This window comes from Anomaloglossus baeobatrachus (genome assembly GCF_048569485.1).
Source record: "Anomaloglossus baeobatrachus isolate aAnoBae1 chromosome 5 unlocalized genomic scaffold, aAnoBae1.hap1 SUPER_5_unloc_1, whole genome shotgun sequence".
Lineage (NCBI taxonomy): Eukaryota > Metazoa > Chordata > Amphibia > Anura > Aromobatidae > Anomaloglossus > Anomaloglossus baeobatrachus.
Window position 1 is genome coordinate 1,960,652 of NW_027441784.1, and position 24,177 is coordinate 1,984,828.

General features: G+C 45.6%; 1 protein-coding gene across 1 annotated transcript in view; it reads right to left on the minus strand.

The window, feature by feature from the left end:
• Positions 1-24,177, minus strand: part of LOC142258770 (uncharacterized) — a 108,460-nt gene that overhangs the window by 37,530 nt on the left and 46,753 nt on the right. Inside the window, 3 exon segments of the mRNA XM_075331371.1 lie at positions 18,037-18,174; positions 18,176-19,332; positions 23,473-23,584. Of these exon segments, the coding sequence (XP_075187486.1) occupies positions 18,037-18,174; positions 18,176-19,332; positions 23,473-23,584 (1,407 nt within the window).

The following is a 24,177-nucleotide window of genomic DNA, read 5'->3' on the forward strand; positions in this document are numbered from 1 at the left end:
GTACTTGCCAACTGTAATTGTTTGGGGTCTGGTCTGGGGGGGGTGTCTGCTTTCTTCTGAGGGTGTCCGCTTTCTTTGGGGGCTGAGAAGAAGAGATCCAGCTTCTGAATTGTACTTAAAAAAATTTCAATTCTTTATTAATTTAAAAAAAATGGACATACATCAAGATATAATGAAATGGGGCCAGAAAGACATGGGAAACAGCAACACGTTTCAAACATGGTCTGTGTTCTTTGTCAACCCCAATGGAAACATTTACCCATATGGTATATAATAAGTCCACTCCAGCCAATCAGGTATGGAGTGGACTTAATCAGTAGAAACACACAATACACGTTATCAACACAAGCAAAGGAAAAAAAGGAAAACATACAATCAACATATAAGTAAAAAATTGTATGTATATACAAATATAAAAAAATACAAACGTATAACAGCATAAACAAATTCTAATAATGAAACATAACATCGCACCTCAGATTAAAACCATTAGGTGATTTTGTTTTTAAATGGCAAATCCAAGCATAAAAAGAAGCCCAGCCAGACTCCAGACCTTAATCCCATAGAAAACTTATGGAGGAGCTGAAGCTCTGAGTTCCCAAGCGACAGTCTCAAAATCTTAATGATTTATAGATGATCTATAAACAGGAGTGGAGCAAAATTCCCCTGACATATGCACAAACCTCATCAACTAGAAAAATGTCTGATTGCTGCGCTGCCAACAAGGGGATGGCCACCAAGTATTAAGTCTTGTTTCTCAGAGGGATCAAATACTTATTTCTGTCTGCAAAATGCAAATAAATGTATAGAATTTATACAATGTGATTTTCTGGATTTTATTTTGGATTTTCTATCTCTCACTGTTAAAATTAAGTGACCCTTAAAATTATCGACTGTTCATGTCTTTGTCAGAGGGAAACTTACACAATCAGCGAGGGATCCAATACTTATTCCCTTCCCTGTAAGTTATTCACATCCGGGCTCCGCACTGCACTGGATAATATTGTTGGGATTTTTTATTTTTGTTGATAAAAACCTGAAAAAAAAAAACCCAGGAAAAACCCGAATAAGAAACCGACTTCAGCCTCATCATAAAAGAAAAGACAATAACATGAGAACGAAGGAGAGGAAATAATAGAGACCCTGCACCTACCTCCACCTGCAGAGCCGCACACTAGATATATAATACCCTGCACCTACCTCCACCTGCAGAGCCGCACACTAGATATATAATACCCTGCACCTACCTCCACCTGCAGAGCCGCACACTAGATATATAATACCCTGCACCTACCTCCACCTGCAGAGCCGCACACTAGATATATAATACCCTGCACCTACCTCCACCTGCAGAGCCGCACACTAGATATATAATAACCTGCACCTACCTCCACCTGCAGAGCCGCACACTAGATATATAATACCCTGCACCTACCTCCACCTGCAGAGCCGCACACTAGATATATAATACCCTGCACCTACCTCCACCTGCAGAGCCGCACACTAGATATATAATACCCTGCACCTACCTCCACCTGCAGAGCCGCACACTAGATATATAATACCCTGCACCTACCTCCACCTGCAGAGCCGCACACTAGATATATAATACCCTGCACCTACCTCCACCTGCAGAGCCGCACACTAGATATATAATACCCTGCACCTACCTCCACCTGCAGAGCCGCACACTAGATATATAATACCCTGCACCTACCTCCACCTGCAGAGCCGCACACTAGATATATAATACCCTGCACCTACCTCCACCTGCAGAGCCGCACACTAGATATATAATACCCTGCACCTACCTCCACCTGCAGAGCCGCACACTAGATATATAATACCCTGCACCTACCTCCACCTGCAGAGCCGCACACTAGATATATAATACCCTGCACCTGCCTCCACCTGCAGAGCCGCACACTAGATATATAATACCCTGCACCTACCTCCACCTGCAGAGCCGCACACTAGATATATAATACCCTGCACCTACCTCCACCTGCAGAGCCGCACACTAGATATAATACCCTGCACCTACCTCCACCTGCAGAGCCGCACACTAGATATATAATAACCTGCACCTACCTCCACCTGCAGAGCCGCACACTAGATATATAATACCCTGCACCTACCTCCTCCTGCAGAGCCGCACACTAGATATATAATACCCTGCACCTACCTCCACCTGCAGAGCCGCACACTAGATATATAATACCCTGCACCTACCTCCACCTGCAGAGCCGCACACTAGATATATAATACCCTGCACCTACCTCCACCTGCAGAGCCGCACACTAGATATATAATACCCTGCACCTACCTCCACCTGCAGAGCCGCACACTAGATATATAATACCCTGCACCTACCTCCACCTGCAGAGCCGCACACTAGATATATAATACCCTGCACCTACCTCCACCTGCAGAGCCGCACACTAGATATATAATACCCTGCACCTACCTCCACCTGCAGAGCCGCACACTAGATATATAATACCCTGCACCTACCTCCACCTGCAGAGCCGCACACTAGATATATAATACCCTGCACCTACCTCCACCTGCAGAGCCGCACACTAGATATATAATACCCTGCACCTACCTCCACCTGCAGAGCCGCACACTAGATATATAATACCCTGCACCTACCTCCACCTGCAGAGCCGCACACTAGATATATAATACCCTGCACCTACCTCCACCTGCAGAGCCGCACACTAGATATATAATACCCTGCACCTACCTCCACCTGCAGAGCCGCACACTAGATATATAATACCCTGCACCTACCTCCACCTGCAGAGCCGCACACTAGATATATAATACCCTGCACCTACCTCCACCTGCAGAGCCGCACACTAGATATATAATACCCTGCAGCTACCTCCACCTGCAGAGCCGCACACTAGATATATAATACCCTGCACCTACCTCCACCTGCAGAGCCGCACACTAGATATATAATACCCTGCACCTACCTCCACCTGCAGAGCCGCACACTAGATATATAATACCCTGCACCTACCTCCACCTGCAGAGCCGCACACTAGATATATAATACCCTGCACCTACCTCCACCTGCAGAGCCGCACACTAGATATATAATACCCTGCACCTACCTCCACCTGCAGAGCCGCACACTAGATATATAATACCCTGCACCTACCTCCACCTGCAGAGCCGCACACTAGATATATAATACCCTGCACCTACCTCCACCTGCAGAGCCGCACACTAGATATATAATACCCTGCACCTACCTCCACCTGCAGAGCCGCACACTAGATATATGGCTGCTCTGTGCTTACAGGACCTGTGATGATGTCACATGGAGGGGAGGAGTCAGGGTCACATGGTCAGCTCCTCAGTGTATGCAGGACTCTGCTGTGCTGGGTGTCATGGAGCTGGATGAGGGGAAGTTTATGTCAGGGGCTCATAAAGTGCGGCACAGAAATCCACAAACAGACAGGTAGCAGAGGTCTGAGAAGATTGGGGACAAGCAGCTGAGATACTGGAGACCACAGACAGTCACTCCTTTGTGATGTTTTGCCGCATTTACTGTAGTGACTTCAGTTGTTGCTTGTTTGTGTTGCTTTTTACCTTACGTTTTGTATTAAGCATGTGCAATGCAGCTCAATGGGGTTCACATCTGGTGATTGACTCGGCCATTGCAGAATATTCCACTTCTTTGCCTTAAAAACCTCCTGTGTTGCTTTTGCAGTATATTTTGGGTCATTGTCCATCTGTTCTGTGAATCGCCATCCGATCAACTTTGCTGCAAATGGTTGAACCTGAGCAGAAAGCCTCAGACTCGCCCTGTGCACTTCAGAATTCATCCGCCTCCTTCTGTCTTCAGTCACATCATCAATAAACACTAGTGACCCAGGGCCATTGTTAGCCCTGCATGCCCGGCCATCACACTGACTCCACCATGTGTTACAGTGAATGTGGTGTGCTTTGGATCATGAGCCGTTCCAAGCCTCCTCCATACTTGCTTCTTCCCATCATTCTGGTACAGATTGATCTTAGTCTCATCTGTCGATAGAACTTTTACAGAACTGAGGCAGCTTCTTTAGATGATTTTTGAAAAAGTCCAAGCTGGCCTTTCCATTTTTAAGGCTGATTAATGGTTTGCTCCCTTTAGTGAACCCTTTGTATTTGCACTCATGACGTCTTCTCTTTATGGTACTCTTATGTAACACCCCTTTAGGCCTAAGCCACACGGCGTGAAAAGCGGTGCGAGTGGAGTGCGATAAAACATCGCATTCCACTCGGACCAATTTTAGCCTGTGTGTCAGCGCACATGAGCGATTATTTTCTTAGCCCTAATCGGACCGAGAAAACAATCGCAGCATGCTGCGATTGTAATGCGAGGCTCTTTTCTCTCGCACCCATTCAGGTGTCCCACAAGTGCAGAGCAAGAATCGCAATAGCCGGCTACAGAGGAGGAGAGAGGGAGAGAAATCCCTCCCCTCTGCAGCTCCTGCCCGCCCCTCCTCAGCGTTTGGCAGACCCCTGCAGCTGAGGTCCGCTCACACGGTCGGACCTCAGTCGCAGGACACACGCATGACACGCGGCTTTGCTGTGCTGACAGCGCGAGCCGAGTGTCATGAGAGAGGATCGCAGTAGATCCCCGTGTGGCCCCAGCCTTAATCTGCCGCTGGGGCATGGTGTTCGGTAGTTCTCACCTTGATATGACGCAGTGCCTCCACTCGAATCTTGCTAGGAGCTCTAGGGAAATGCAGAAAGGTCTTTGTCTTCTGCTAGGGGTTGACTCGGGAAACCTCTGCCCACGCTCCGTACACACTAACAATAACTGATGTTAGAAATCTTAACAGGTTTATTTGCAGGACGATGAAAACTGGCAATTGCAGGGGAAAAGCAAATAAAAGTGAACAACAGGTAATGTTATACAGTATTCTACAAAAATTAAGGAGGGGCTCTTTGCAATAGACCTGAAGGTTAAGGGTATTGCTTCCTCTTTAACCTACACCAGACACTCTGCTGACTAATTACTATCTACCAACTAACAGCTGCAGCCTCACAAATGACACAGTCCCAAATTGGGGCCCCAGTTGCCGCGGTTGTTGGCACGCTTGCTGTACGTTGGTGCACTTAAAGTAATGAAGGCAGTATTTCCCCAGGGCTGGTCCTATGCAAACTCCCAGTTAGTGCAATCAAAAGTCCTCTTTAGCAAGGCCTTGTAATTTGCTCCAGCACAGTTCTCAAACACAACAGTGCCTCTTTAACCATGATGGAGACAGAATTGGAGGAGTTGGAAAAATCTATTAAAAATAACTGCTCAGTTGAGCGGATTACCAGGATGGAAACGGAGATTGAGCAAGGCCTTTCTAAGTTAAAAAAGGAAATTAGTGGCCTAAAATTAAAGAAATATAATAGGGACCTGTCAGATTACACCAATACGACGGTCTACAGGTGGCACTCTAGATCACGTCTGGGCTATCGAGCCAAGACTTTGTCTCATGGCCAATCAGCTTCTATGTCTTCATTGGTTTCTGTTGGCGGTTCGTCCTCCGGGATGTCAAATGGAGTATGTGAGTCTGAACAAAGCGTGGGAGCCCGTGTTAAGTCTATCCGGAATAAGCAAACATCAGCTAAATCGAATGACAAACACGGCAAAAACAAACTACAGGTGATTAACCTTTCCACGCACCCTCTCTGATGCCCAGTTGGACATGCTGTCCAGGGGCCTAACATTTTCACCAACTAATCATTTCGACTTTTTTTCAGCATTAAAGGTGTACATTTATTCGCACGCAAGATAGTTTTGAAAAAACTTCATCATAAACGAGACAATAGTGGTTTGGATAGCCCGGCCGAGAGGGAGGCGTTACAGACCCTTGAGGATCTTCTGCTTGAACAGTCCAGTGTCTCTACAGGTGTGTTCCCAAAATCGCTACTGCCCAGATCTACTAGATTTCCCCCCTTGTCCCTTTGTCCTACCGTTGAGGTCTTCACTAGATTAGTGGTGGATAAGTTTAAACAAATCACGGTTAAGAGACAAGGTGATAACCTAACTCATAAACAAAGATCTGCTCTTTCTGAACTGAGCAATTATAATGACATTGTTATTAAACCAGCTGACAAGGGGGGCAATATAGTGATCTGGGCAGTGGAGAATTAAGAGAAAGAAGCTTTACAACAGTTTCGTGATAAGGACACCAACATGAGGCTGCCATCTAACCCCTTGCAGCGGTTTTCTATTGACCTTCTGGGGATCCTGGAGGCGGCGTGCGAGAGCGGCATTATTGATAAAAAATGATGGCGGGGCTCTCCACTAAATATCCAAAGGTGCCTACATTCTACCTATTACCTAAGATCCATAAAGATGCCCTTAATTCCCTGGGGCATCCTATTATGTCCAGCACAGACGGCTTGTGTGATCCAATTTGTAAATTTATTGATTATCATCTAAAATCTCTAGTAGAAACCTTGCCCTCTTATGTCCGTGACACGACGGACATCCTCAGGAGGATTGACGGCATCCTTATGGATCAGGATATGTTGATTGTAACAGCTGATGTGAAGAGCCTTTACACATGCATATCACATTCTGATGGTCTGAAGGCGGTCTGCCTTTTTCTTGATATGGGCGGTCGTGATGGCAAATTGAACCTCTTCATCCTTGAGCTGCTCCACTTTGCACTTACGCACAATTTTTTTATTTTTAAAGATCTATTTTATCTGCAGCAGCATGGCACTGCCATGGGGGCGGCCTGTGCCCCTTCGTATGCCAACCTCTTCCTTGGCATGTGGGAGAGGTTGGTTTTTGGCGATGGGGGCATCAGTGCCAGCTCCCATGTGCAGTGCTGGCTCAGATATATTGATGATGTATTATTTTTTTGGCAGGGCACGGTGGGGCAGCTTGATGCATTTATGGGTCAATTGAATGCTAATAATCTTAATATAAAACTGACATATAAAAATAGCAGCAGGTGCATTGACTTTTTGGACATCAACATCGAGGTGGATCCTTTGTCATTCATACAAACTAGTATGTATCGGAAATCCACCTCAGTCAATGCCCTGCTGCATGCATCCTCAGCCCATACCTTTGCCACCATACGCGCCATCCCGACCGGCCAATTCTTAAGGATTAGGCGGATCTGCTCCTCTGACCAGTCATTTGAAAAACAGGCCGCAGAACTCAAACGCCGTTTCCAGGATCGTGGATACAGCAATCGCTGCATTAAGAAGGGGTATTTACGTGCCAAAAGAACTCCACGCACACAATTCCTTCAATATAATTGTAAACAACAACAACCACATATTGACCCTCCTATTTGCTTTATAGGAACCTTTAACAACCAATGGCAGATGATGCGGGGCATCCTTGATAGACACTGGCCTGTTCTACGCACAGATCCAATTTTGGCAGACATACTCCCTTCAGGTTCCCTTATGACAGCTCGCCGTGCTAAGAATCTCCGTGACATCCTGGTAAGGAGTCATTATATTCCTCCGCTTTCCAATCCGGCCCAACACAGGGATGTTTTCCCTGTGGGCGGTGTGTCGCTTGTCCTAATATCCTCCGCGCCACGACTTTCTCATCATCGGACGACACACGGACAATGAATATACACCATCATATCACATGTGCTACCACGCACGTGATTTACTATGCTACCTGTCCATATTCTCTGGTATATGTTGGTCTCACATCATCTGAATGGACGTTCCTGCTATTCTACGATCTTAATACCACACATTGATATACTCCTGACATATGTGTGTATTTGTTGTCATACTATTATTGTGTTTGGTACAACAAACGATTATCTTGGAAGCATATATATATATTGATCTATTTTTCTATTGGCGTTTTACTATATTTATATTTGAAGTATTTATACTCTATGACCAATGGTATACTTTTAACGTGACATATGATCTAATGATCAGCATGTTCTTTATAAGCCTTCTTTCTATCCTTAATATATATCTCATTCCCCCTACTTTACAAGTTTAGTCTGCTGAAGCAGCATTAATGTTTACTATTTTTGATATTTTTGTACCTCTATGTTTATACAAATGTTCTTAGTCTGCTGGCAGTTCGTCGCAGGGGCTATTGTTTTGCCCCGCTCGTAATGTGCACCTGGGGCGGTGCATTTGTGTCTTGCAATGTGTTTTGCTGATAATAGGATGTATTAATTTATTACACACCCCCTTTCATGCCCGTCTGAATCGGGGATAGGCCCGGAAGTTGCTGTGTTGATGCGTCTCCGGCGCTATAGTCGCCTGCTCTGTGATTGGTTGGGGGCGGGATTTCTAGGACTACGTCAACTATGCGTGGTTTCACGCCCTGACATGCTTGATGTTGGGTTGGCTCACGTGGTTGCCGGGGTTACACGTCCTCGCACGTGTGCCTTCCTGACTCAGCCTGAGGGCTGGATACTCCAGCAGTGTGGGACACTTCCAGACCATTGGCGCTAAATGATTCCCATTTTATATAACTGTCCCCTTACCTTAGCGGTGTACTGTGCTACTAGTATTATTATGCCTTGCTGTGATTGCGGTTAGCAAGGTGTGTGCTTTTTTTATAATCTGTGTCCTATAAGCGATCACTAAGTGACTTATGGTCTTATGTACCTGCCCTGGTGGGGACGTGAATCGGATGTGATAGATTTATGTTTTGTTATGATATGTTGGCAGAAGAACATGCTGATCTATACTAATATATGTTTTCTTTATACTTGTCCTCAATCTGGGATTGGCTGGGTGGTCACTGTGCAGACGTACCTCTTACGTTTTACGTGTCTGCTTTGTGACTGGCTGGAGGCGTGACTCCTGGAAGTATATCCACCATGTGTTGTGTTACGCCCTGTTATGTCTAATGCCGGGTTGGATCGCGTGATTGCCGGGGTTACGTGTCTTCGGCACCACGTGTTCCTTCCTGACTTGGCTGGAGGGCGGGACATCTGGGTAATGTGAGATACTCCCCGGTTCACCTTACACTAGATGTTTCACGTCTCTTGTACATTTGTTTTTCATTATCAGTAGCGTACCATGCTACCAGTGCTGCCACGTCAGATTGCGATTACTATTAACAATCTTTGTGATCTTCTTATAATCCGCCTTTTTCAGTGATCATCATGTGACCTGTCTTAGGTTTCCGCCCACTATCTAGGTGATGCCCTATCACCTGCTTGATGGGCGTTATTGTTCTCTCCATCACATATCCCTCGGCTGAGGGATTGTTACACTTGACGGCAATGATAATTAACAGAGGCTATTTATACCTACTGGGTTTATACTGCCATTAGGGTCTTCCTCCTTGAGAAAGCAACAATACCTCCGTGAAACACGCGTCGGTGGTGATCCTAACTCTTCTGGGTATGTGTGCATAGGTGTTACTATGCCTCAGGGTCCCCTGTTTTATTACCTGAACCACAGTTTTTCTAGGTAATTATTTTAACCTGTATTTGTATACATACTTACCACGATTCCTGGATGGCTATGTTCACACGCACTTTACTATTTTAATGTCATGATCTCATCCAGGTTTACCCTGTTATCACGTGGTATACTTCAGGTTAATCTAGGTTAACATCTACACTAGTACTCTGTACTTGGGCCCCTGATTTGTTCCATGCATCCTTGTATTTAATTGGTGTCTACTGATGACTAGGGCTAAACTCTCCTTGCATAATTATTATCCTCCCATGATTCTGATTCTCGAACTCGAGGGTCAGAATCCTCTAACCAAATCTTATGCATGAGTGAATGGGTTATGTTTTATACATACCTGGTGACATTGTGGTTTCCCCTGTTACTGTCACCTCATTGTAGGACCTTCTACTCCCAACCTCATAGTTGTTAGTAATTCTATTAAATCATGCAATGGAGTCTGGTCCATGTCATTAAGTGTCTTGCTTACATTATATTTAGTCCCGTCATTTAGACTTTCCCACCTCTTCCACGGCTACGTCAGACAGACAGGAAACTTTTACATTAATCAAATAAATATAAACCTTGTACCCCTTGTGATGTTTTGATTTTCTGGTAGCAATTTTAAGTGTGATTTTGTGCTGTCTTGCGTGTTATCTCCATTAATAAAATTCTTGAATTTGCATATATACTCGTATTTCTCTTTTGTTCACACTTCTCAAACTGTAGAACTACAAGTCACAGCAATGTCCTACTCACTTCTGTCTGCAGCAGGTCTGTTTTCTCAGACTATTCCACACTGGAGCTTCTGGATTCAATGGCTTGCAGAGAGCAGTGGGTACAGCAGGCAAAATCCTTCTTCGGCATGATAAACCTGGAGGACAGCAGCTCCTACTAATAGTGCATCCTCTAGCTTCAGAACTCAGTCTCTCATCACACAGAGTGGCAGCTTCACCCCTCCAAGACGGATCAACTTCCTTCCACCCCCCCCCCCCCCCCCGTCCTGTTTCCTCCTCCCCCAGATTTGCATGGCACCTTGGGAGTTGTAGTATTCTGCAGTTCAACCAAAGAAGCAACATCTATAGAGGTGAATGTGGGTGGAATTCTATAGATCGCTCCCAAGGCAGGTGCCACACTTAGATACTGAAACGTCTACTTTCTTGAGAATGTTTTTTCACTTGGGTGGATGTTGTGTAGGACTTTTCCTTCACTAAGGAAAGGATTCTGTGATCACCCATCACTATTGTCTTCCTTGGACATCCAGACCTCTTTGAGTTCCCATGCTCTCGAGTGCGTTCATTTGTTATACCAAATTTCTGATTTGGCCACCCCTAACATTACTACTAGCTCTAATTTTTTATCCTAATGATGTTCTCCTCCTTTGACCGCATGTTGTGGGTTTACAACAACAGCTTCCAAATGCAAATGTCACATCTGGAATCAGCTCCAGACCTTTTATCTGCTTAATTTATAATGGATTCATGAGGGAATATCCTACGCAGCCCATTAAAGAGCTTTTAAGATAATTGTCCAGTTACTTTTGGTCTCTTTTTAAAGAGACCGCTACATGTTTATGGGCTGTAACTCCTAAACCCTGGTTCCAATTAGTATGTTAATACCCTCAAATTAAAGCTGAGAATCAGCACTTAAAAATGCATATCGATTACATAACTGTATATTGAAAATGTTTTGGTAAACAGGTAAAATGACAAAGGAGCTGTGCTGTCACGCCACCGTCCCACCCAAACTTTGCCAATTTTAAAGTGAAAATGCCAAAAGCCGCCAAAATTTGGCACCACTTTGAATTGATCCAAATATTTGAGAGACTTTTCAGAGATTTTGTGACAATTTTTTGGCATAAAAGCTTTGATAAATTGGGATCAGAGCATCTTAACAACTTCCACATATCTAGGCTGCAGTGTGATTCAATTCTACCCCCATTATTTTAGTGTGAAATGTCTACAGATGTTCTGAGGCAAAATGATCACAACTAGACAATAGAGAAAGCTAGGCATGAAGAATATATATTTACAAGCATTTATTAACAAAACAAAAGCTTTGAAATGCAATTATATACAATGTGATATACTTCAGAGTTCCTATCTCCAATCTGGGGCTGCGCTTTTTAGTAAATAAAGCAGTGGGAAACCTGAGATTAGTGAATTATCTAAATATAATCCAGTATCAAAACCTTTCAAAAATGTTCCTAAAGGCTCTCAAAATACCCAACTTACTTGCAAAGTGGAGCCTGAATTTCCATTTTGTGGGATCTCAGTGTGCAGAGCGGGATCCCACAAATCTCTGCAGCTGCTCTAAGCACGATACATTGCTCTCTCAACTAATCCAGCGCGGTCATATACTTGTTTAAAGGAAAGGTGTCGCAGTTTTTTATTTTTATATTAATAATAGTGATTATGAAAACAAGTATTTTTAATACAAAATTAAAATCATTGCTTATTTAGTTTTTATTTAATTCTAGTTTTACTAAAGGCACTGGGCGCTGCCATCTTGGATTTGGTGTTTGTAAGGACAGATACTCACCTCCTTTATGGCAGCCCTCTGTGCATAGACTCTGATAGTCGGGCTCCGACCCCATTTAGTAACATTAGAGAAGGCATCTGCTGTGAAATGCACGCGCCCCCTGGGCTATCCAGATCACAGCAGAGGGAGTAGATCAGCACCATCATTGTGGCGCACACAGCGTATGATGTTTGCTCCACTTTACCCCTGTCAACCTCCGGGATGTATGAGTACGGGGCGCCGGGCCGCCTCTCCTCCCCCCGCTGTTACCGATTCCAATGACACCCCCTCCCCCCGCTCTATCCAGCCCCGCTCTCCTCCCCCTCCGCCGCTGCCGGCAAGCATGCAGCAGAGCTGTGTGTTTGTGTGCGTATGCATGCAGAGCATGTAAGTACCTACGCCCCTCCCCCCACCACCGCAGGTGCTACTGTCTCCAATGTTCCAATGATACCCCCCACTCTCCTTGCCCCTCCCCCGCTGCTGCTGCTACCGTCTTCATTGAAACCCCTCGCTACCCCCCCATGCCGTGTATCTAATCCTCCCTTGTGTGATACTGCCTGCTGTGCATGTAATCCTCCCCTGTGTGATACTGTCTGCTGAGCTGTGTATCTAATCCTATCCTGTGTGGTACCGTCTGCTGAGCTGTGTATCTAATCCTATCCTGTGTGATACTGTCTGGTAAGCTGGGTATCTAATCCTGTCCTGTGTGATACTATCTGCTGAGCCGTGTATCTAATCCTATCCTGTGTGGACCAGTCTGCTGAGCTGTGTATCTAATCCTCTCCTATGTGATACTGTCTGCTGAGCTGTGTATCTAATCCTCTCCTGTGTGATACTCTTTGCTGAGGCGTGTATCTAATCTTGTCCTGTGCGGTACCATCTGCTGAGCTGTGTATCTAATCATATCCTGTGTGATACTGCCTGCTGAGCCGTGTATCTAATCCTCTCCTGTGTAATACTGTCTCCTGAGCTGTGTATCTAATCCTATCCTGTGTGATAAGTGTTCGGTGAGCCATGTATCTAATCCTATCCTGTGTGATACTGTCTGCTGAGGTGTGTATCTAATCCTCTCGTGTGATACTGCCTCCTGAACTGAGTATCTAATCCTCTCCTGTGTAATACTGTCTGCTGAGCTGTGTATCTAATCCTGTCCTGCGTGGAACTGTCTGCTGAGCTGTGTATCTAATCCTATCCTGTGTGATACGTGTTCGGTGAGCCGTGTATCTAATCCTGTCCTGTGTGGAACCGTCTGATGAGCTGTGTATTTAATCCTCTCCTGTGTGATACTGTCTGCTGAGGTGTGTATCTAATCCTATCCTGTGTGATACTGCCTCCTGAGCTGAGTATCTAATCCGCTCCTGTGTGATACTGTCTGCTGTGCTGTGTATCTAATCTTATCCTGTGTGATACTGTCTGCTGAGGTGTGTATTTAATCCTCTCCTGTGTGATACTGTCTGCTGAGGTGTGTATCTAATCCTCTCCTGTGTGATACTGCCTCCTGAGCTGAGTATCTAATTCTCTCCTGTGTAATACTGTCTCCTGAGATGTGTATCTAATCCTCTCCTGTGTAATACTGTCTCCTGAGCTGAGTATCTAATCCTCTCCTATGTAATACTGCATGCTGAGCTGTGTATCTAATCCTCTCCTGTGTGATACATGTTTGGTGCGTCGTGTATCTTATCCTCTCCTGTGTAATACTGTCTGCTGAGCTGTGTATCTAATCCTATCCTGTGTGATACTGTCTGCTGAGCTGTGTATCTAATCCTATCCTGTGTGATACTGTCTGCTGAGTGTGTATCTAATCCTATCCTGTGTGATACTGTCTGCTAAGCTGTGTATCTAATCCTCTCCTGTGTGATACTGCCTCCTGAGCTGAGTATCTAATCCTCTCCCGTATAATACAGTCTGCTGAGCTGTGTATTTAATCCTATCCTGTGTGATACTGTCTGCTGAGGTGTGTATCTAATCCTCTCGTGTGATACTGCCTCCTGAACTGAGTATCTAATCCTCTCCTGTGTAATACTGTCTGCTGAGCTGTGTATCTAATCCTGTCCTGCGTGGAACTGTCTGCTGAGCTGTGTATCTAATCCTATCCTGTGTGATACGTGTTCGGTGAGCCGTGTATCTAATCCTGTCCTGTGTGGAACCGTCTGATGAGCTGTGTATTTAATCCTCTCCTGTGTGATACTGTCTGCTGAGGTGTGTATCTAATCCTATCCTGTGTGATACTGCCTCCTGAGCTGAGTATCTAATCCGCTCCTGTGTGATACTGTCTGCTGTGCTGTGTATCTAATCTTATCCTGTGTGATACTGTCTGCTGAGGTGTGTATTTAATCCTCTCCTGTGTGATACTGTCTGCTGAGGTGTGTATCTAATCCTCTCCTGTGTGATACTGTCTGCTGAGGTGTGTATCTAATCCTCTCCTGTGTGATACTGCCTCCTGAGCTGAGTATCTAATCCTCTCCTGTGTAATACTGTCTCCTGAGATGTGTATCTAATCCTATCCTGTGTGATACGTGTTCGGTGAGACGTGTATCTAATCCTGTCCTGTTTGGAACTGTCTGCTGAGCTGTATATCTAATCCTCTCCTGCGTGATACTGCCTCCTGAGCTGAGTATCTAATCCGCTCCTGTGTGATACTGTCTGCTGAGCTATGTATCTAATCCTCTCCTGTGTAATACTGTCTGATGAGCTGTGTATCTAATCCTATCCTGTGTGATACTCCTGCTGTCCTTGGTGACACTTTAGACATTTCTTGTCACCAACAAAATGGCTCCGCACTGTGATCTAAACTTCATTCTGTGTTATCCTTTGGAAACCCTCAGATTGGGAGGGGGAGGTGACATCACACACAGGAGCAGACTCCGCCCACTTTACTGCAGCTGTAATCCAGGCTATTTCTACAGTTTCAGATTTCAGCAGCTGCTCCCTCTAGTGTTTCAGAGTGGAAAATATCAAACTTTTTATTTTTTTATTTTGCTCAATTAAAAACAAATAATATTTGAGCAAAACATTAATACTTCACATTTTTAAGTTATTTATTTATTTATTTTTTTTGGACGACACCTTCCCGTTAAGATTTTACTGAACTGCTTAAGAAGGATGCCGCAGAGCTGGGGTCGTAGAGCTCACTCTTACACAATCAGTGATCGCTGAGGGTTGTGGGATCTCACAACCTGGAAGTTCCTTTTGGGGACATTAGGGACACTTCCAAAAGTTTTGGTACTGGATTATATTTAGAAAATTCACTAATCCGCGGCACTCCACTGTTTTAGTAAATAATAAAGGCAGCCACAGATTTGTGATAAGCACTATTTAAGGGGAAATTCATCTATCTTACTGCGCAAGAACTATTGTGTAAAAGTCACACATTTTGTGCATCACACACCTTAACTGTTCAAACATTTAGTGAGTTTTGACATTTTTAGTCTGAAATGTAAAAGAAGTTTAATGAAAGAGGGTGGAGCCTGAAACGGTCAGACAGATTCACAATGATTGTGCCCTTTTATGTTATACGATTTTGATTGTATTGTAATTTTTTACTCTTACTATTTGTTAACCAATTACCATATTTTTCGGACTTTAAGATACACCCTCCCCCCCAAAATAATTGTGTAGAAAAGGGGGGGGGGTCTAACCAGGGCTAACAGTGTGCCCGCTAATAACAAAAGTGAATATTCACTGCTCCCCTCACTTATAATCCAGTCTACCTCAACGCACTGAAGCCGGCATCGAGAGATGAGCGGGATTATGAGCATGGGGAGTAGTGAATATTCATTCATTAATAGCAGGCACACATGATCACTCAGTCACCAGCTAACTGCTGCAGCTCGGTGATCACGTGTTTTTTATTAGAGAATGAATATTCACTGCTCCACACGCCCATAATCCTAGGTGTGGGGAGCAGTGAATATTCCGTCACCCGACGTCCGCGTGTACCTGTAGGTGCATGGCAGTGACGTCATGCGATGTGCCACTTATACACTGAAGTCACTTGCCAGCATCAAAGACAACACCGCACACTGGGGGAGCAGAGGGATGGTGAGTATAATCAGTTGTTTTTTTATGTCTGCAGCGTGATGAGAAACATATATGGGACGCCCTGGACAACCAGGGGTCACAGGTTAGTAGACACCACACACACACCCCCCCCACACTAGGAAGTTAACATCCGTCAATCAAGACCTGATTGCCTCCCTCAGTGTTAGACAGGCACACCGGGTGGGCGGAGTCAGGCGGAAAGACACACCCACCGAGAAGTCTGCTGGCCTGAGGCAGGGAAGCATCTCAGTCCAGTCGTGGACAGTAGTCTGAGTAGTGCAGTGTGAAGTTCAGAGTTGGATAGTAAGGAGTAAAGTCCAGTTGTGGACAGTGAGGAGTACAGTTGGCACAGTTGAGTGGAGAGCAGAGTGTGACACACAGCGCTGCAAGGGGCCTGGGTCGGAGCCTAGGACCCTCACACAGTCAGGCAGGCAGGCAGACAGACAGCAGTGGCCGCCTGCAGGAGACCGGGAACACGACCGGTGGAACCGTAGGACCGGAACCGGGTTGGAGCCCGCCGGACCCGAACCGGGGAGCCAGCAGTCTACCGGAGCACCAGGAAGGGTACTCAGACCCTGACTAGGCCGTAGGCCACCATATAGTCGAATTTACTGATTGAGGTCTGGACCTCACGGGGTCCTTTCCCAACCAAAGACCTGATTGAAGGCAACAGCCCAACCCGACTGGATAGCAGCCACCGCCAGAGGCCATAAATCCAAGGGCCAGCGCCTGCGGGCAAAGGAGCTCCCACGACATATCCGCCGGGGAGCAGACCACCCGTGCTTAGGCACCGTGGTCCACTTACGTTAGGTGCAGGAGAAAGGGGACCCAGTCACACCGTCCAGTGCTGCAGCCGGCTGTGGGCCGCCCGTTCTACATCTTGGTTGGTTTACCAGAGACCCTGAGTGACTAAATCGTGAGTACCGCATCACACCGCAGCACTGTGCCCCGCACCATATCTCCCCACAACCGGGCCCCGGGACACACCGCCCCTACCCACGGAGGGGTTAACACCAAAGCTGAGCCCCGACACCGCTCCCGGAAGCCCGCCACCTTCACTGCAGCGGTGCTGCCCAGCATCACTACAACCCGTGGGTAGCGTCACGAAAACCACCCCAACACCAACATACCAAGATGAGAGCCATATATACCAGGATGGGGATCATGTATACTATTATGGGACAAAGATGGGGAACATATCTGCCCGGATGAGGGACATATACACCAGGAAGAGAGAAACATTACTGAAAGGGGCCTAAATGGGGGACATTAGTACAGAATCAGGGGGGGAAATTACCCCTATAAGGCTGCTTTCACATATCCGGTTTTTCCTGTGCGGCACAATTCGGCGCTTTGCAGAAAAAACGCAACCGTTTTTTTTTACCGCCGGTTGCGTTTATTTCGCATAGACTTACATTAGCGCCGTATTGTGCCGCATGGCCTTGCGTTCCGTCCAGTTTTTGACGGATGCGGCATATTTAGCCGATGCGGTGGCTGGATGGAACGTTGCCTGGCACGGTTTTTTGTCCGGCGAAAAAAACCGCATCGCGCCGCATCCGGCCGATGCGTCGCGGTTTCCAATGCATGCCTATGGACGCCGGATAAAGCGTCCTGCGGCAAAAATCACATCCGTTTTTTTGCACTACGCATGCTCAGTAGCCAGCCGCAACCGGCAAAAACCAGACGGACCGCATGTAAAAACGTATGCAAAGTATGCGTTTTTTTCGCCGCATCCGTTGCATAGGTTTTAGAACCGGATTGGCCGGCTCTGCTAAAACCGGATGTGTGAAAGCAGCCTTACCATGTCAGCAGCAGGTTCCCCCTCACAACAGTGCGTCATGACTACATATTTTGTTTCAATTTTTTTTCCTATCTTCCTCCTCTAAAACATAGGTGCGTCTTATGGTCATAATAATACGGTAAGTTTAAAAAGAAAATGGTGTTTTCCCTGACCAATTCTTACTTGAGCAATTGATTTTAGGATAAAACCCTTTGACTCACGGTATAACATGAATCCTTCTCCCATGTGACTCATCTGACAACAAGACCTGATTAATGATAAAAACATTTGCCAAATTCTGAATGCAAGAATGTCTCCTCTACTGTGTGGGTTTTCTCATGGTCAACAAGAATTGTTTTACCAATTAAACATTTCAAATGTTCACAACATGAAAAAGGTTCCTTCCCTGTGCGGCTTCTTCAGATGTTTAACGAGATTTGATTTTGTAAAATAACATTTTCCACACTCTGAACATAAAAATGGCTTCTCCTCTGTATGATATCTTTGATGACTAACAAGATGTGATTTCCGAGTAAAACAATTCCCACATTCTGAACATGAAAATGGCCTCTCCCCTGTATGAGATCTTTGATGATTAACAAGATCTGATTTCTGTATAAAATATTTCCCACATTCCAAGCATGAAAATGGCCTCTCCCCTGTGTGAGATCTTTGATGCCTAACAAGTTCTGATTTCCCAGTAAAACATTTCTCACATTCCAGGCATGAAAATGGCTTCTCCCCTGTATGAGATCTTTGATGCAAAACAAGATGTGATTTCCGAATAAAACATTTCCCACATTCCAGGCATGAAAATGGCTTCTCCCCTGTATGAGATCTTTGATGCAAAACAAGATGTGATTTCCGAATAAAACATTTCCCACATTCCAAGCATGAAAATGGCCTTTCCCCTGTGTGAGATCTTTGATGGCTAACAAGTTCTGATTTCCAAGTAAAACATTTCCCACATTCCAGGCATGTAAATGGCTTGTCCCCTGTATAAGATCTTTGATGCAAAACAAGATGTGATTTCCGAATAAAACATTTCCCACATTCCAGGCATGAAAATGGCTTCTCCCCTGTATGAGATCTTTGATGCGAAACAAGTTGTGATTTCTGAATAAAACATTTCCCACATTCCAAGCATGAAAATGGCTTGTCCCCTGTATGAGATCTTTGATGCAAAACAAGAGCAGTTTTCTGAATAAAACATTTCCCACATTCCATGCATGAAAATGGCTTCTCCCCTGTATGAGATCTTTGATGCCTAACAAGAGCTGTTTTCTGAATAAAACATTTCCCACACTCTGAACATGAAAATGGCTTCTCTCCTGTGTGAATTTTCTGATGTCTAAGAAAGTTTGATTTCTGAATAAAACATTTCCCACACTCTGAACATGAAAATGGCTTCTCTCCTGTGGAAGCCGTTTCATTTTCCACATCCCTTCTGTAACTTTTATTTTGCTTACAATTCTGTTGTACTTGCTCGTCATATGTATCACGTGTGATACCTTCATCATGTGTTATAAATTCTGAAGATATTAGATTTCCATCTGAATTCCCAATACAGTCATCTGCTAAAAATAAAAAACACAATGTTATTATTTTTTTAATATTATCTTGAAAGTATATTTATTTTTTTAAACCATAACATCAGAAATTAAATTAGGAAAAAATGTATTCTGAATCTGTTGTCCAATTTCGACATCTAAAGGCCGCTTTACACACAACGATATTGCTAGCGATCTCGTTAGCGATGTGACACGCCCAGATCGCTGCTACGATTTGCCGAGATCGCTCATAGGTCGTTTTGTAGCGGTCACACGTACCCATCTCATAAACGACGCAACATCGTTCAGCAATATATTGTTTGACCAAGGAGGTCGTGTGGACACCGTCACACAGCATTCCTCCCAAAGATTCAGGCAACGACAGAAGCGTATAATTGTCCATAGCATACACCCTGGCGTGTGATTGGCAGGAGTATGATGGAAACACAGATTAAAACAGACAGGAAACACAAATTAAGACAGACGAGACAAATAGCAAACTCACAGAAATAAATAGGCAGCAACAAAAAGACAACAAGGGTTAACACCACAACAGTTCACAGTAATAATGCACAACAACCAATCGTAAGTCTGGATCACAACACCTCACCAGACCAGTATAGGTAACCTAAATGACTGGAGAAAAGAAGGAGATACGGCAAAGAACATGTGTGAAAAATTCCATTTTATTCATAAAAATATCATATATAATAAAATCACAACAATATGTGGTCAAAAGGACAAGGATCGGACAGGAGGTGGGGGAAGGTGGGTTGGGGGGGGGGAGGCTTGAGGATGTGGGAGCAATCCTCCTTCGAAAAAGCAACGCTGCGAAACAGCTGTCAGGAGGCTGTTTCCTGCCCCTCGGAACCAACCACCAGGTATACTTATTTATGTTGCCCCTCCATTGTTCCGCCTTCCCTTGGCTGCATGGTGAATTGGATTGGGACTAATAATTGCACAGTAACCCTGTGCCTGGTATTGCCTTAAATTCTCCCTTGGTTCTGTGCAGCACCAGTATTAACTCTTACATGTCTGTGGTGTACATAATGGGAGATTACATGTGTGCTGCCTCAGCCGGTGATTATTTTTGCATGTATACTTTAGTAGCCCCCTCTGGTTCAGCTCCTTTGCCACAATTATAATTGAGAAAACCTTTCCATATCTTCAGGCCCCTTGATTGCGCGGTGCACCTGGCTCAGACTTGCTGTGCATGAGTATATATATACATTTCTTTATGTGCAAATTGAGGAGTCACTTGGTCCTCGCCTGTGGCCCCGCGCAGTCACTATGCCTTATTTCCACTGTGGTTTCACATTTTCCAGATGGGCTTACTACATGCATGTATACCCACTTGCTGATTGGTTGCATATCTCATGTGGTTCACATGACACATATCCTTCATTTTCTCTCTTGGCCCCAATTCACCACCAGCTCCTTACTATAGGTTGGCCCTACAATTGATGGCAACTCAGTCACTTGATTCTTCACCCTGGTTGCTTCAGGCCCCCCCCCCTCCCCAACCCACCTTCCCCCACCTCCTGTCCGATCCTTGTCCTTTTGACCACATATTGTTGTGATTTTATTATATATGATATTTTTATGAATAAAATGGAATTTTTCACACATGTTCTTTGCCGTATCTCCTTCTTTTCTCCAGTCATTTATGCTTTATGGAGTAGGCAATTCCTTATGGGACACTACTGAGTGGTCCCATAAGTTAATACTTTATTATGGCCAATTTCTTGCTAACAGTATAGGTAACCTATAGCTGGCATTAATGGAATAGCCCAGCCAGCTTATACAGGAGGGGAGAGAATGATACTGGCTTCCCGCAGCATTTGGTCAAATACACTAACTAGCAACCCAGCAGAGGTTAACTCTTGCTAGCCTGCCTAAATCTGTGGTTTGATGCCTGTGTCTCCCTGCGCTGCTCACAGACATAAGAGACGTTAGCAGGCAGAGTGTAGTTTCCACAGATCCTGACACTGCCTTGACAGTTGAATAACCTGCAAACATCTGTGACATTGATCCACAACATAAACAATTTTAAAGAGATTTTTTTTCCAAGACGAAAATAAAATAAAGACAAATGGTGAAAATTTAACGGGGATGTCCAGGACTGTAACGTTGATGGCCTATTCTTAGGCTTTGTAACGAAAGCATGTAGCAGGGTCTTGCTGTCTGTGCAGATAGACATTTGGGCTCCAATTCATCAAGACCGGCTATGTACACTGAAAATGACATTAGGGACTGGAGTACGATTTCTGGCATAGGGAACGGTGCAATTGTTACGAATTAGAGAACTGGTGGCATCACACCCTTGTTCTGGCCAAGCTCTGCCCCTTTTGACATTTGACACACACACACACACACACACACACACACACACACCAGCCTGTCTCCTCTTCTGCTTGAAACGCCTGCAATTGAGACATTTGGTCACATGACGTGATGTCAGTAAGGTCCTTAAACAGTCCTATAATTGGCATATAAACACTAAGGCCACTAGGAAAATGGGAGCCCTCTGAAATTGCCCAGTTTACTCTCCCTTTCCCCTAATGCCAGTCCTGCATGCCAGCCTGTGTCCTGTTCAGTTCATTTAGACTCCTGCAATTAAAAGACCTTTGGTTACATCATGCCACATGACTTTGAAGTCATTGTGACGCCCTGACAAAATCAGGTTGTCACAGAGGACTGAATCCATCTTCCAGGTGCAGGACTCCCTCCTCCTTGGCCTTCCAACACAAAACCCCACACACAGGTATCCAACACCAGCCATCAAACCCTAGTCACCCCCCCAAGACAATAGGGACACACCAGTGGGTGGGGCCAGGCAGATGGTGACGCCCACCTAGGGGTTCTGAGGTGTCAGGGGAGGGAAACACACAGAACAGTGCTAGACAGTTGAAGTGGGAGGATTGTGAAGTGGTGCTCAGGGGTTGGAGCCCCGGACTACTTAACCTGACTAGGTTAGGTGGCAAACGGCAGAGCTGGGCCACAGGCGATGGAGATCCGGTCGAGGGAGACCTTAAGTGGACCGGGGCAGGGTTGTAGCCCGCCGGTGCCGACAGCGGGAATCCGGTCCGGAGGCTGTGCACAGTCGGGGTTCCTGAACCCTGGAGCGAGGACAGCTTCAAGAACCTTTCTAATTAACCAGCAGGGGACAAGATTCCAAGTCTTGTCCCACCGACAGCCCAGATGCGAGACGGAAGCCCAACGAGGGGGATAGGGCGTCTGCAAGTTCCTGTTAAGATCCCATGGTTCAGTTCTCGCGGGCCACAGCTCCCACAGAAAAGACACCGGGAGTGGACTTCCCCGTTTCATGCGGACTAGTCAACACACAAGACACAAACCAAAAGTGCAGAAGGAAGGGCCCCTGTTCTGTCAACCGGTGTGCGGGACCCAAGCACACCCCTCCGGAGGCTACCAGTTATCATCAGTTGGTTTACTATCTGGACTCTGTGTGACTTTATTCAAACAGTGAGTACACTGGTATCATCCGGTCCAACCCCGCAGACTGTGCCCCATCACTCCATCCCACCAACACCTGGGCCCCGGGACAACACCTCCCATACCCGTGGAGGGGATAACATCCTGCTGCCCCGCTCCATCAGCCCCGAGCACCCCCATACCAAGGCAGCGGCGGTGTCACCAACAATCACCGCAACCCACGGGTGGCGTCACTGACAAACCTCCCCTGTATAATAACTACCCCCTTTTCACTTGCGGTTGACGGACGGCTGCGCCCGGGTCCGGCTGCCACTAGAGCCACATCAACCGCCCGGATCCGAGCGTCTCGAGTGCCCCCCCTCCTGCTGAAGGTCAATTCCCCGCCCGCAACAGCATCAAAGGTCCTTAAGCAATCAACCTTAGATTACAACTGATGGGGTCCCTAAGAGACTGGGGTTACTAAGAAATAGCGCAGTTTGACTCCTCTTGACGCTGGCCCTGACTGTAACTAGGTCTTATTTTCAGTGAAACAGGGCATTCATGAACCCTCTGCAGGTCTTTGAGTTGCCTTCATAACAACATAGAGAAGGCACTAGAAACAAACATCAGAAGAAGCAGAAGCAAAGAAAATACAGCTGAAAAAACCCACAGCAGAAATTCTAAAAATGTAAACACAAAATTAGTGCAAAAAGTACATGAGTAGATATCTCTTACTGGATAGAGCTGGAGGAAACACATCCTGAGGAACATCGGGATCTTCTTGTTTACAGTCCTGTGGGAGAAGAGGACGGGGACATCTCTCTGGTGTTGTCCTCTTACTGGATAGAACTGGAGGAGACACATACAGGGGCTGAATTCATTCCTTACATACAGATAATTATAGGCCGTGTGTATTTAGTCCTGTCTATTACCTGGTGATGTGAGGGACTGGGGAACCTTCATCATGACGTCCTTGTACAGATCTTTGTGTCCTTCTAAATACTCCCACTCCTCCATGGAGAAATAGATGGTGACGTCCTGACACCTTATAGGAACCTGACACATACAATGATACCGTCACCCCCGATCCCTTCATAGCGTTACTGTATAATGTCCCAGCATTCCCAGCAGTGTCACCTCTCCAGTCAGCAGCTCAATCATCTTGTAGGTGAGTTCTAGGATCTTCTGGTCATTGATGTCCTCATGTATCGGGGGGTGAGGTGGAGGCCCCGTGATTGGGCTCAGGGGTCTTCCCCATCCCTCAGACACAGGGGCCTGACAGCGCTCACTAGAGGTCTTCTTCACTACTGTGTAATCCTGGTTATGGAGAGACACAGTAATAAATCTTACTCCAGACATTTCCAGAGTCCTCACCTCTCCAGTTCTGTCCATCTGTTATTCCCATAGATAAGAATGATGTAATGTGACGTCATCAGAATC